The sequence below is a fragment of the Crocodylus porosus genome, unplaced genomic scaffold, assembly GCF_001723895.1.
Source record: "Crocodylus porosus isolate Cpor-Errol unplaced genomic scaffold, CroPor_comp1, whole genome shotgun sequence".
In the NCBI taxonomy this organism is placed as follows: domain Eukaryota; kingdom Metazoa; phylum Chordata; order Crocodylia; family Crocodylidae; genus Crocodylus; species Crocodylus porosus.
This window is the reverse complement of record NW_017728910.1, coordinates 32,640,619-32,653,552: the sequence shown is the minus strand read 5'-3', so window position 1 is coordinate 32,653,552 and position 12,934 is coordinate 32,640,619. Positions and strand designations below refer to the sequence as shown.

At 37.7% G+C, this 12,934-nt stretch overlaps 1 protein-coding gene across 7 annotated transcripts in view; it reads left to right on the top strand.

Annotated features, from left to right (window-relative positions):
• The window catches only part of U2SURP (U2 snRNP associated SURP domain containing), an 80,048-nt gene extending 67,787 nt beyond the window's left edge, over positions 1–12,261 (top strand). For all 7 annotated transcript variants that reach the window (XM_019532968.1, XM_019532967.1, XM_019532964.1 and 4 more), the window contains 4 exons: positions 4,811–4,921; positions 8,608–8,726; positions 9,833–10,009; positions 11,474–12,261. In XM_019532968.1, coding sequence (XP_019388513.1) covers positions 4,811–4,921; positions 8,608–8,726; positions 9,833–10,009; positions 11,474–11,612 — 546 coding nt within the window. In that variant the 3' untranslated portion in view covers positions 11,613–12,261. The remainder of the gene's footprint in view (positions 1–4,810; positions 4,922–8,607; positions 8,727–9,832; positions 10,010–11,473) is intronic.
• The last annotated feature ends 673 nt before the right edge of the window (positions 12,262–12,934 follow it).

Below are 12,934 nucleotides of genomic sequence, written 5' to 3'. Positions count from 1 at the left end.
TTTGGATTACCTGCTACTCTTGAAAGTTAGTAACACAAGTATGCATTTGGGAGCCATTTCAGCTCTCCACTCCCTGGTATGAAGGCAGTCAGTTTCCTTGGATCCTATCATAGAGAGATTTTTACTGGGCCAGAGTTCCCCCCCTCATTAAGGGTAGGTTTTCTTAAAAGTTATAACTACCAAAATTATTATTCACTCTCCATTCAAACCTTTGAATAAACTGCCCTTTGTTATAGTTATTTCCCAATGTGACTATCTTAATTACTGCCAAGGTAATAGGTAAGTGTCAGGCCCTTCTGACAGATTCATCATATAGCCAGCCAAACCTCCCCTTGGGATAAGCAAGTTTCTAAGACCACACACCCAGCTTATATCCAGGGTTATTTCAAACTTCTGCCTTTCAAGCTGACCACTCTCTCTGCTAGAGGCTGGGCCTCTTGCTGCTTTCCTTAAACATTCCAGTTAAAGACACTTGAAAGGGAGTAAAGTGGTCTTCAATCTGTGTTTGCCCATCATTATTAGATCACATTGACCTCTAGATGTGATGCAGGCTTTGATAACTTTATGCTTAAATTGATTTTTTTCGCCAAATAAACTGCAAAACATCTCAACCATCAGAAGTGCTTGCTAATCTCCTGGGAGTGGGATGTATATGTGGACAAGCACTTGAAGAGAAAACAATGACTTGTTTCTTCTGTAGCTGTTGTCTTATGGTGTATGTGTGTCTCGATGTGTGCACGTAAACACACTTACTCTTTATATCAAATAATTATATATTACACAACTCATTTTCTTCCGCTCTCCTTTGAAACCCAAATCTGTTTGGATTTCAGTGAAAAGGAACTGACAAGTAGTTGTGTGGTTCAGTTTCCTTTATGCCCTTGAATAGAGAGAGGTATAAGGACAAACAGTGTGAGGTAGGGATTTCTACCAAAACTTTCTGGCCAAGTCAGTTGTGCACACATCAGTGTATGCAACACATTCTGTGTGCATAAATACAATGTTTACTCAATTCCAAGATGAGGTTTTTCCCATTTTAACATGGGAAGAAAGCCCTTTGTCTTGGAACTGAGTGGGAGGCAGTGAGGGGTAGGATGATGGGAGTGGGAGGTTGGGGACAGGGGTGCTTGCCTCCCCCACTGTCTGCTTCCCTACCACCTGTTGCCTACTTTACCCCCAGGTGCCTGCCTTCTTACTGCCTGTCCACCCACCACCGGTCCTACCATGTGCTTCACTCTTGTCCCCCTGCAGTCTGCCCCCTTACTGTTTTCCCCCCTGCCTGCCCCCTGCCACTGCTTTCCCTTTTGTAGCGGTGGTGGGGATGAATTGAAGATGATTCTCCAATAATTAGATCCTATACATGGAAAATTATAACAAATCTGTAATTTTTTCCATGTATGAAATCGAATTTATGGGGGGAGGAGGGTTGTTTTAAATTCAGGGTTATCTTGGAGTTGGGTAAATGTGGTATTTTACTTTGTGTGTGTGTGCACGCACGCATACACAGTGAACTCAGTCTGTATAGTTTTGATCAGCTGTACTAACTGTGAAAGTGTATGCATTTTTAGTGCCCTTGTGCCTTCAATTGAGGGCATAATGGGCAGGGTGCCCTGACCCCTTTCAGTTCTTTTCACCATCACTGCAGTCATAGTTCTCAGTGACAGCCTCACAGCTCATTGCTATCGGGGGTTATCAGCACTCTTGTGTAAATACTTAAGCTTAGTTTACATAGTAGTCAGCAGTTAGTAAGAAGATAGATAGCATTGAGGGTCGTTCCCCCCATATTTTCCCTCCTCTTTCTCTTTGAGAGGTATTTTTCTTTTCTGGCATGGTATTCCAGTACTGTTAATTGTGTTTCAGATGCCTACTGAAAGAGGCCTAGGATTTCGGCAGTGTTTGTCCTGTCAGGTGGTTGTCTCTCTCAGTATAGTGGTCATAGTAGGTGCCCAATTTCTTGGGAAAGGGGATGGTTTGTAGGAGAGGTGTTTTGTGTATGTAGGTCCTTGTGAAGACGAGCAAAAGAAAATAAAGGGATCCAGGTGAGCTTGGAAAAATCCATCTATATACCTGGGCTCTGTGCTATGTTGTTCTGATACTGCTTGGCACCAGATTATGGACCTCAAGGAGTGCTGTGGTAGCTGCCACAGGACTGAAAACAGCATCTGATGAGAATAAATCCCTAAAAGTTGACTAAAGGGAAGAGGCAGGGTCATCCATTGTCAGGTATATCTTTTAAATCTCTGAAAACTGATACTGCCTTTAGGAAAAAGCCCCTGTGACCAATATTGTCTTTTTGAGCACACTTGTTTGCAAGCATGACTTCTCATTAGACATAGGGAAATTACTTCCTTTGACTAAATTGCGATCCTGAGACCATTCATCGTGTTTGTCCTCCTTTACAGTGTTTCAAGTGTACAGTTCTTTTGTTAAGCTTTGGTGACTTTGATACCAACAATCTCAGTGCAATTGTTACTGTTACGTCCTCCAGCATGAATGGTCTTTGCCTCTAATTCATGCTATGCAAACCATATTAAATATGTATATGCTGCAAGAGATCTCTTATTTCTCTTTTTCCATATATCTCAAATGAAGACAAGTCTATCTGAGGTACTGGTATCTATGTAAGTACCAAGTTTTTCTGGGGTACCAGTAAATTAAACTTTAGAGTGGGTCACGAGTGACTCCAGCTGGCAAAGTTCCTAACCTGGACAAAGGTTATTCCTTTTTATTGTGAGGGTCAGGAAGCAGCAGAAGGCTCTTCTGCACCATCAAAATACTGTCAGTGGCTTTAATAATTAGCTATGATCCCAAAGTGTGGTTAGATTGTAGCAGGTCTGAAACCTTCTTTAGGAGTACTAAGTCTTGGGAACTCCTGTATTACCCTTATGTTTCTTATGGGTATTCACTCTGGCTGTACTTGACCTATGGTATTTGGTATCATTCTTTGAGAGCCTCTTCAGCTGCATGATTGAGGTTTTGACCTTCAAAAAAGTTTGCCTTCTCTGGAAGACTGTCTCACTGAGATAGAGGAACAATAATATATATTGGCCTATGTATCTTTTGTATTGCTTCTCAATTTTTTTATCATCCATATCTGAGGAGACCAGTCTCTGCATTTTTGTGGACGATGTTCTTGAGAGCCTTCTCAGGTTACTTGACACCTTGCACACTGTGGTCCCAGGTAGTGTCAAGGACAGGGTTCCCAAATAGTTCGTCAGAAAAAGTTATCTACCTCAAATATACATATTAGTATAGCAAATTATCAAACAGTTCTTTCTAAATACAGTACTATTAATTGGGACTCCTACAAAATGTATGAGGAAAAAGTCTAGTTCTATAAAAGAATGAACATTTAGGTGTATAACCCCCACAGTAGAATACACTGAGCTCAGAAATAAGCACATAAGGTCACAGTACAGTGCATGGGAAGTTAGACATTTCAGCATAGCATTTATGACAGTACACATTAAGCCAATAAGAAATGCTGAGCTAAATATGTTCCTACACTTTGGGTTAAGAAACTGTCAGATTGGGACCATCTGGAACCATTTCTTTGATTTAGGTGCCTAAATTCTTTTTTTTTCAAAAGCAGAAAAGGGATCCTTGTTTTTTTTTTTTTTTTGTGACTGTTGTGGTGCCACCAGCTCTATTTAGTAGTTCAGTGATAAGAGCACTTTCCAGGCAGGGTGTGGCAGACCTAGCATCAATGTTTTCAAACAGAGCAGGTGAATAACACATCTCATCTCCTAGGAAACTGCCTTAATCATTAGACAGTTGTAACCTTTCACCCGCTTCTGCTGTTGAAGATTAAGTTCAAGATTCATTAGGCCAGGATGTGCATTTAAGAGACCCTATCTAGTTTATTGATTTAGGCTCTTCCCTGGGAAGGAGACACCTCCTAAGTCTGGTCCCTATTTCAAGTGCTGTTTAATGTATTCTAGCCAATGACTAGTATAAAATAAAGGAGTACTTGTAGATGCAATGCTGCTTATATACAGACATTAAATAGTACTTGTAAGAAATAGCATCAGTTGTGGAAACGCATCAAGAAAATACAAATATTTTGACTGTTTAGCAAAATTTAAGAAATTGAAATAAAATGATATATAGTTTTATGGAAACGTTTAGCATAGAAAGAGAAAGGCGAAGTTCTTTACTGAGAAAACAGCCTCAAAGACTTGCTATAGATGTGAATCTTGGTGGACGTGCAGTTGCAGAAAGGCACCATTACTTCTGATGAACTGAATTTGTTGGCATAATGGCTTGTGTATAAAAATGTTATATGTTAAATTTATCTTGAAAGAAAATTATTTTACGCAACCACTCAAAATGTAGAAACATCTCAGAAGAAAAGGCTTAGTAGTTTTGTCTTAATTATCAGTCACTTGAACTCAGTTTTTTAATATTTAGGGTTAAATAAAAAAGCAGTTTCTAAGAATCTCCTACATACAACAGAAGTGGAAACAGTATTGTAAGACACCTGCAATAAACTGCAAGAAATGTAGACTAAAGTTTTAGAAGTTTTAGGGTATAACAAACAACCCAATAGTGAGGACAAAATTGAGTAAAATAACTGAGAACAAATCTCAGATGTTATTAATAGTTCTTGGTAAACATGGTTGCAGGTGTCAAATATCAAGTACCCAATTTCATCACTGATCCTGTTAATACAATTAATATTGCTATCTTTCATACATGCACAGTGAAAGAACAAAGTACACAAATCACTTTCAGACAACTTTTTAAAACTTTGGAAAGATGTAAACCCAGTAAAAAGATGCATTTTAAATTAATATTTTATATTTTGCAGCTTAAAGTGATGAAATTCCAGGATGAGTTAGAATCTGGAAAAAGACCCAAGAAACCAGGCCAAAGTTTTCAGGAACAGGTTGAACACTACAGAGACAAACTTCTTCAGAGGGTAAGAAACGATCCTTTGAATATTCCACTCTGATTCCATTAATTGTCTGTTACTGTATTTTTCAGATATAGTATTGTATTAGACGTCTTATATTAGCAAATGCCTTTAGTTGAAATTCTGTACTGATTCCAAATTAAGGCTTGCTTAGACAAGGCGTTTCCCTGGAATAAATATGCCTTTTTATTTGTATCAAAATATATCGAGTATTTTAGAGTTCATTGAGAAAAGCAATGTGTGAAAAAATGCAGCTGCCTGAAATAGCTTGGCAAGAACTAGTTGGAAAACTTGAGGGAGACTCATTTATGGACTTTATTGACAATGAAACAAGGTAGTCTGGTCAATCCAATGAAAAATAAATTCAGTACCTGGAAGTATGTTGTAGACTTGAGTTGTAGGGTGCCAGATCTTTTGAAGGGTTTCATGAGGTGTGAAGAGATAAGCAGGTGTGAAGAGAGAATTGCAGGCTCAGTCTTGTCCCAGCCCAGCTGCTACCCTGTCCCTATTGCCCAGACCCTCAATAAATATACTTGTTTATGAAACGGAGTGCTGCTCAATTCGTAAAAGTTATGGCAAGGTGTCCTGAGTCTAAAAAGGTTGAGAACCATTGTTGTAGACTGTTTATTGCTCTATTGCTAAATTAATACACACTAGATGTGTTACATGTTTGCAGATAGTAAGGGAAAAAATCTTTTTTGGAGCATAGACTAAGTACTTAGATCAGAGGCGTTTTGAAAAATTATGGCATATTTTGCATTTTTTTTAAATAAATGAGAGGTGTTCTCAAATCTGTATCCTATGAGTAAACTGTGCCCAAGAATCTGTAGTCTAACTCAGCTAGCCCTGTAGACACTGGTAGTGGTTATTGAATCATTGGATCTGGTATGTCACTGTAGAGCTGGATGTATTCACACAATATTTTGGAAGTTAAACAAGTATAGTGATTTATGCTGAGTGTTTCCCTGCCTACTGTTCTTTTGGGCTTTCAGCACATAACTGTAGTGTTAAATTCCTGAAAAATAGATTTTGCAGGTTACTTTTCGGAAAGAAGATTGTCAAATTGTATGTAGTTTTGGTTCCTCTCACCTCAAAAGGATATAGAACTAGAAAAGTTACAGTGAAGGGAGCAAGGATGATCAGAGGCTTGGAGGAGCTTCCATGTGATGTGATAAATAGTCTAAGACTTTCCAGCTTAGAAAAGAAATGATGAGGATAAGGCAAAATAGAGCTTTACATAACAATGGTACAGAGAAAGTAAATAGAAATTTATTATTTACTACCTCTCCCAATACTAGCTAGAGGGGATGTAATATGAAATTATTAGGTAGCTGGTTTGAAATTAACAAAAGGAAGTTTTTTTTTTTTAACTGTTTAATTAACTTGTGGAACTCAGTCACAAGATGTTGTGGAGGATGATAGTTTTAACTTACGTTAAAGGAGATTCAGCAAATTCGTAGAGGAAAGGTCCATTCATGGGTGTTGAATATGATAGGTAGGGGTTACAGCCTCTGAATTGGATCTTCCTAAACTTCTGAATTCTGGAAGCTGCACTGGAGAAGGAGCGAGAGATTGGAAAATTCTGGACATGCCCTGCTTACCTTTCCAGTTACTGTCACCTCTTTCACTGGGGGGAGACAGGATACTGGACTGGGTAGCTATATTTTCTGACCCAGTGAATGGCAGTTATTATGTGAGTCCAGACTTGCTTAGTCTTCCTTAGGAGGAAGTTTACATGTTAGTGTTACAGTGCTCTGCTTGAGTTAAATAACTTCTATTTTAAGTGTAGTTGACATTTTAAGGCACCTCACTTCCTGTTTTGGCTATAATTGGAAAATGAAATTATGTTCTCTTGAGCAATAGGCATAATGTATATACTGTGAGCAAATGGTTTAAAAAAATAAAGATTACAATTCAGGTAATTTTGTCAAATGTGTATGTTCTATACTGGCATGGTGGTTACCTGGCTTTATTCTATTTTGATTATTCCATTAGCAAAGTCAAATGTTAATAAATACTCTGTTGTAATTGCAATGGCTATTGTCATGCTGTTGCCCACAGCACTGTTTTCCTTTATTTGGTGAATAAATGTCTTCTGTGTTGACTAAAATAAAGCTTACAGTTGGGTAAGAAAAGTAGTACATGAAATCTTCAGATGGTCGCTCTTTCCTTCCTATTTAAATGACCATGAATGAGCATCTCAAGGATAAGTCGCCTCATAGTACGACATTCAGTTTTTTTAAAAAAAGGAATGTTTAGCTATTTAACAACTGGACTGTTGCTGGCTTATCTAAGTCCATCCAGATAAAACTAGTTTGCTGTACTGACTACTGTGCCCAAGTACATATTAGCAGTCCATTGATTTCAGTGGAATGTTAGTGGATAACTTGACACAACAGGTATAAAGGACTAACAGGGGAAAGAGTAACCAATAGGCTTTAGGTTCAACTATTCTATATTTAAAAGATGTGAGAAATAGGATTCAGATATTCTGGGATTTTCTGTCATGGAAGGTGTTATCTTTGAAATGTTGAAATATTTATCTTGCCATCAGTCTTCTCTAGTTCAGTGATTGCAGAACAAAATAAAAGGAGAAAGTTATTTTTATCAGTGTTTATTAATGGCATCCCATGTTGGCTGTTTTGGTGGTACTGCAGAAATTAGAGTGGTTCATCTCCTTCCATGTTATGGTGTGTAGTTGGCTTCTTGCTACAAAGAAAAATGTTGATGTAATTTCAGGAGGATATTGATCTTAGCATCTCATTTTAGCATCTGTGTCCAAGTTTTCTAGCAATATAGGCTTGTTTTTAGTCAGTTTTCTCAGAGGATGTTAGATGAGCAGGCAAAAAAGAACTCAAAAAGCTCACTGTCCTTAACTTTTAATTTTGTTTTCTTTTAAATTTTCCTTCATTTACACATGTGGTAAAACACATGTTTGTTAATACCTGGGAGAAGCATGTGCCAGTACAGTTCTTGGAAGTTTTTTCTGTAACATTATAGATATAAGGTGGTCCCAATCTCAAGACATGCAGAGACTAGTAGAATGTGTATATTTAAGCAGGGAGAGGTTCATATTACTCCTGAAATTGGAAATTTAGAAAATTTTAGTTTTTAAGATGTTATTTCTTTCTTTCAAATTTATTGCTGCAGTAGCATTTCTCTTAAATCTGTAAAATTACGTACATCCCTCTTGTGGGTGCTCTGCTAATGTTGGGGAAAAAAAATAAAAACGCACTTTACCGGAAGAAATAGCATGTTACTTTGACCTGGTTCTGCAGTGTCTGTATAGATTGGGCACTTCACTAGAGCTTTTCGGTGCTTTTAGCTGAAGCTGATTCAATCAGATATTAGATAAAAGTGCCAAAAAGTCCTGCTAAAGCGCCTGATGTATACAGATGTCAGGCGGGCCAGGTCCAACTAAGGTGCTGCCTCTTTTGGGCATGCGCTGGGCTCCTCATGGGAACGCACTGAGTTTAAAGTGCCACATTTTTTTTTTAATGTCTGCAAGCAGCCATTATGTTCAGCTTTTCTCCTGTTTGGAAAACAGATTTCTCTTACTCCATATATTTCATAGCATTGCTCCTTTTTCCTCCTCCATTCAAAACTTGTATGATTGGTCAGGTGTCCTGGATACCCTTACCCTTTCACCATAGAACCTAATCTAAAATCCTCAATGCTTTTTAATAACACAGGAAAAAGAAAAGGAATTAGAAAGAGAACGGGAAAGAGACAAGAAAGACAAGGAAAAATCTGAATCCAGATCCAAAGACAAGAAGGAGAAAGAAGAATGTACACCAACAAGAAAAGAGAGGTGGAGTTTTTATTTTGTTCCAGTACAAATGAAAACTTGCTTAGTAGTTTTGTAGACTATTGTAGACTTATAAGGGTTCTTTTCCCCTCCCCCCCATCCTCAAAGGAAAACATGACCTCTTTGAAAGTGATGTATACTTACCTATGATATTAGGAGTAAATGAACTGAAATTTATTGGGTGGAAAACTGGACTTAGGTCATCATTTTAAAGTAAATTGTACTGGTCTTAATGTTTTTGCCTCGCAGTGAAAATCTCCCTCTAAATCAATTGAAATTATACAGTCTTTTGTACACTCTGTATGCTGGCCCTTTTCAAATGCACACATTTAACTTGTCTTAATACAGCTTAATGAAGTATAGTTACACTGCTTGGCTAGGAGCAGATATTAAAAAAGCCTGAGCCTGAATTGATTCAAACTTTGTAGGTTAGTCTAACCTGGCTAGACTGAATCAGTTTGTAACTGTACAGACATCCCAGAAATGCAGGCATATGCCTGGAGTGGCTCAGACTAGAAGCTGGGGGGAGGAGGGTGCTAGAGCATCCCTCCCTTCCCTTTTACAGTGCTGAACTGAAGGGAGGCTTGGACCTGCTTAGCCCAGAGAGCATGCTGGGATGCTCAGGGAGTCTGGTTTAATTTAAACCAGCAAGGTGTTTGGGACAGACATTGCATAAACTGGTTTGACCCAAATCAGTTAAGTCTGATACTGCATTCAGCCAGGTTTATCTCAAACTGGTTTTAGCCATTTTCAGACTGGTTTATGTGCACTGAACTTATGTTCTGTTACACGTTTAAAGCAGTTTCTGATAACTTAAATTGGCTCGTTTGTAATGTATGTACCTAGCTGTTGTAACTGGGCTTGATCTTTCAAGAATTTGTAGCGATCAGCCATAAACTAGGATCATTCATAGGTCTTGGTGTGTTGAACCAAAGGAAGTCTAATCACTTACCTAATTTTTTTCACAGCTTGAAAGTTGTTCATTAACGCACTTTAAAGGAATGAGTGAAATTGTATACTACATTGATAAAGGGTTGGGGGGCTTTTTAAAAAAATTGAATACTTTCTGTCCAGAAAATTATGTAATCTCTCTTGATTCCTTGGCAAAGGAAAAGACGACACAGCGCATCACCCAGTCCATCTCGCAGCAGTGGCAGCAGACGAGCAAAATCTCCATCACCAAAATCAGAGCGCTCAGAGCGATCTGAAAGGTCCCACAAAGAGAGCTCACGTTCCAGGTCATCACACAAAGACTCTCCCAGAGATGTCAGTAAAAAAGCCAAAAGGTAAGATGGCAGCTCTTTTGTAAATCTGCTATGGGTATATATATTTTTTTTTTTTTTAGTGCATGGTAAAGCATGTTGGGTGAAAGGGTGGCAACAGTACCAGCAGGCTGTCTGACTACAGGTTTCCTTCACTTGCCTAGTGTTTGGCTACACAAGAATTACCTATAATACTAGGCTATGTGGCTGGTTTCAGCTAACATTGTATTGTATTCAGAATGGATGGCTGTATTCTGCTTTATTTTACCTTTATTTCTTTGATCTTATATCGCCTACCTGCCAGCAAGATTTTTCTCATTCTTTCTGATCTCATACCTGTGTTTTACTAGTACTTGTGATTAAAAATGCCATTGAAGTCATTTTAGGTTAAGATTTTCATGGATGTGACCTTAGATGCAGAAAATGTTTGCTGGCTTGAGGTAGTTTAATATATAGTGAAAATATTGCAGGCACCTACATGCCTTGCCCACCTGATGCTCCTCCCACTGATGAAGAATTTATTTTCTCAAAATTACTTACAATATCCAAGTATGCTCAATGTTTTTAATAACACAAGTAGATAGCTTACTGGTGTCATGCCGGACTGATGCAAATTCTAGTCTCTAGCCTACGTCATGCATTCAGTTAGTTTTTTCTGGTACGAAAAATTTTGATCTGCATTTTTGATTGGGTTTGTGTCATTTGTTTTGCTTTGTTTGCTCTTAGTATTGGTCCCGAATGTTTAGATTATTATATCATGCAGTCTGTAGCGCACAGGTTGGGGAATTTCCATTAGTGAGTCAGTAGAAAAAAACTTGTGATACATCCTATATGTGCTGTTTTTTTCAAGCAGAATCAGCTATCAGCTTCCTGTGTTAAAAGCTAGACATTTTAAAAGCAGAATGGTATTTTGGGCTGCTGATATTTTTCTGCAGTGCTGAGACAGTGGCCGTGTAGCCTGATGAAACATGAGATGAGGTTAGATGAGATCTGTCAAGTGCATTGTGAGAGATGGCTCATGCTGTATCTTCACTGTTCATTCTTTTCAAGTCTCCTAGGTCAAGGCACAAGTTGAATATGTTTGGTTAGGATAATAGAGCCTTTTCAAGCATGATACAGTTTACAGCATCACTCTTTTGTTTGGTACAATATTGAATTAGGTTGGCTTTGAATGGTAAGGTTGGAAGTGCATTTGCAGACACATATGGGGAAGTTTGTAGATTTATCTGCCCAATTTAGGTATGATACTAGTTGAGGATGATGTTCTTGTGCTATTGGAATACTAAAATTGTGATCAAGGGCACATTTAAAATTGCATAAATACATATCTAGTGCCTATTACCAAGATACAGTAGTCAATGTCTGTTGTCCCTGTTCAAAATATTTCTGTACTACTTACAATCTTGAGAAAATAAGATGATGGGGGTTAAATAACTTCACAAAAAAGTCAAGTTGGCTGTCAGTTTGATGAAAAACGTTGTTTTCCAGGTCCCCATCTGGCTCAAGGACACCCAAAAGATCAAGAAGGTCACGATCCAGGTCCCCTAAAAAGTCAGGGAAAAAATCCAGGTCGCAGTCTCGTTCTCCACACAGATCTCACAAGAAGTCGAAGAAAAGCAAACACTGACACTGTTAATATTTTTTAATGATGCTGTCACTTAACAGAAATGCGGTTTTGTTTTTGTGCCTGAACAGTCTGTTTAAAAAACAAACAAAAAAATCAAACAAAAAAGCATTCCTGATTTTTTTTTTTTCTTTTTTTTTGTGAATGCACGTGTATACTCATAAGTAACTGCATCTGGAGACCTGTCATTGTTTTATATTGTACAAAATATCTTCATTGTGGCTATTTCCCCAAATGAAACATTTTTGTGTTTAGAAATTTCATCAGAAATGTGTGTAACTGATCTGCTGGCAGTAGTGATATTTTGTTTTAGAATGTTGTGACATAGCGGAAATAATTCAAATGTTCCCCCTTTTTGTAGCTTTGACAATTTGAACTAGATTTCAAATAAAATCTGAACAGAAAATTAAGATGTGGTTTTCTTGCTCAGATGGTGAATCTTTCAGAGCGTTCATAGTTTGTTTGGAAGTACTGTGTATTTCAGACATACTGTGTTTAAAAACTTTCTTCAGTATACATCAACAGCTGTGGTCTCATTTTTTGTTAGTTTGTATACCAAGATGAGAGCACCTTGGGATCCATCTGATAACCTTATTTCTGATTGTAATACTTTAACATTGCAGGTTATGGTCCATGTGGACATTTAATTAAACAAAATATTGTGGTCTACTCTAAGAGTATTCTCCATTTTAAGTATAGGGAATATCTCAGAAACAGGAATGAATTTAGATATACCCCTAGAGGGGTTGTATGTACAGTGATACATTAATAAGCCATATTAATGACATGTCTGTGGGAATGTTGAAAGGAAAGCAAGGCTCAAGACTTGAATGACTTTTCTCACTAAATATAGTTACAATGATTGCAACATAGTACATCCTGTATTGGTTTTTCAAAAGTAGATTTTTATTTCAAAAGGAGAGCTTTTACATGATGTGTTTTTATTAAATGTATTCCTTGGAAATTGTTCAAAATGGAACACATATTAGGGTTTAATATATATATATTTATTTATTATTTTGGAACCAAAAGGCTGCTAACTTTCTTCATTTTAGGCTGCCTCCTGCTCTACCTGTTTTAGGTATTGATGTATATTCCTTCATCTTGCTCTTCATCACTTAACTCTCTCTCATTTGGGGACTGTAGGATGTCCAGAACATTCAGTGCTTATCTTTGGAGACATGGGCAATTTGTAATAAAAAATTAAAATAAAAAGGGTCCTGGACTCCTGTGAAATGTTTCTAAAAGCTGCAGCTGTGCTTTATTATAGCCATGGAGTGCTGGATGTACTGATAGGCTGGTGTATCTGCAGCTTTTAAAGTCTT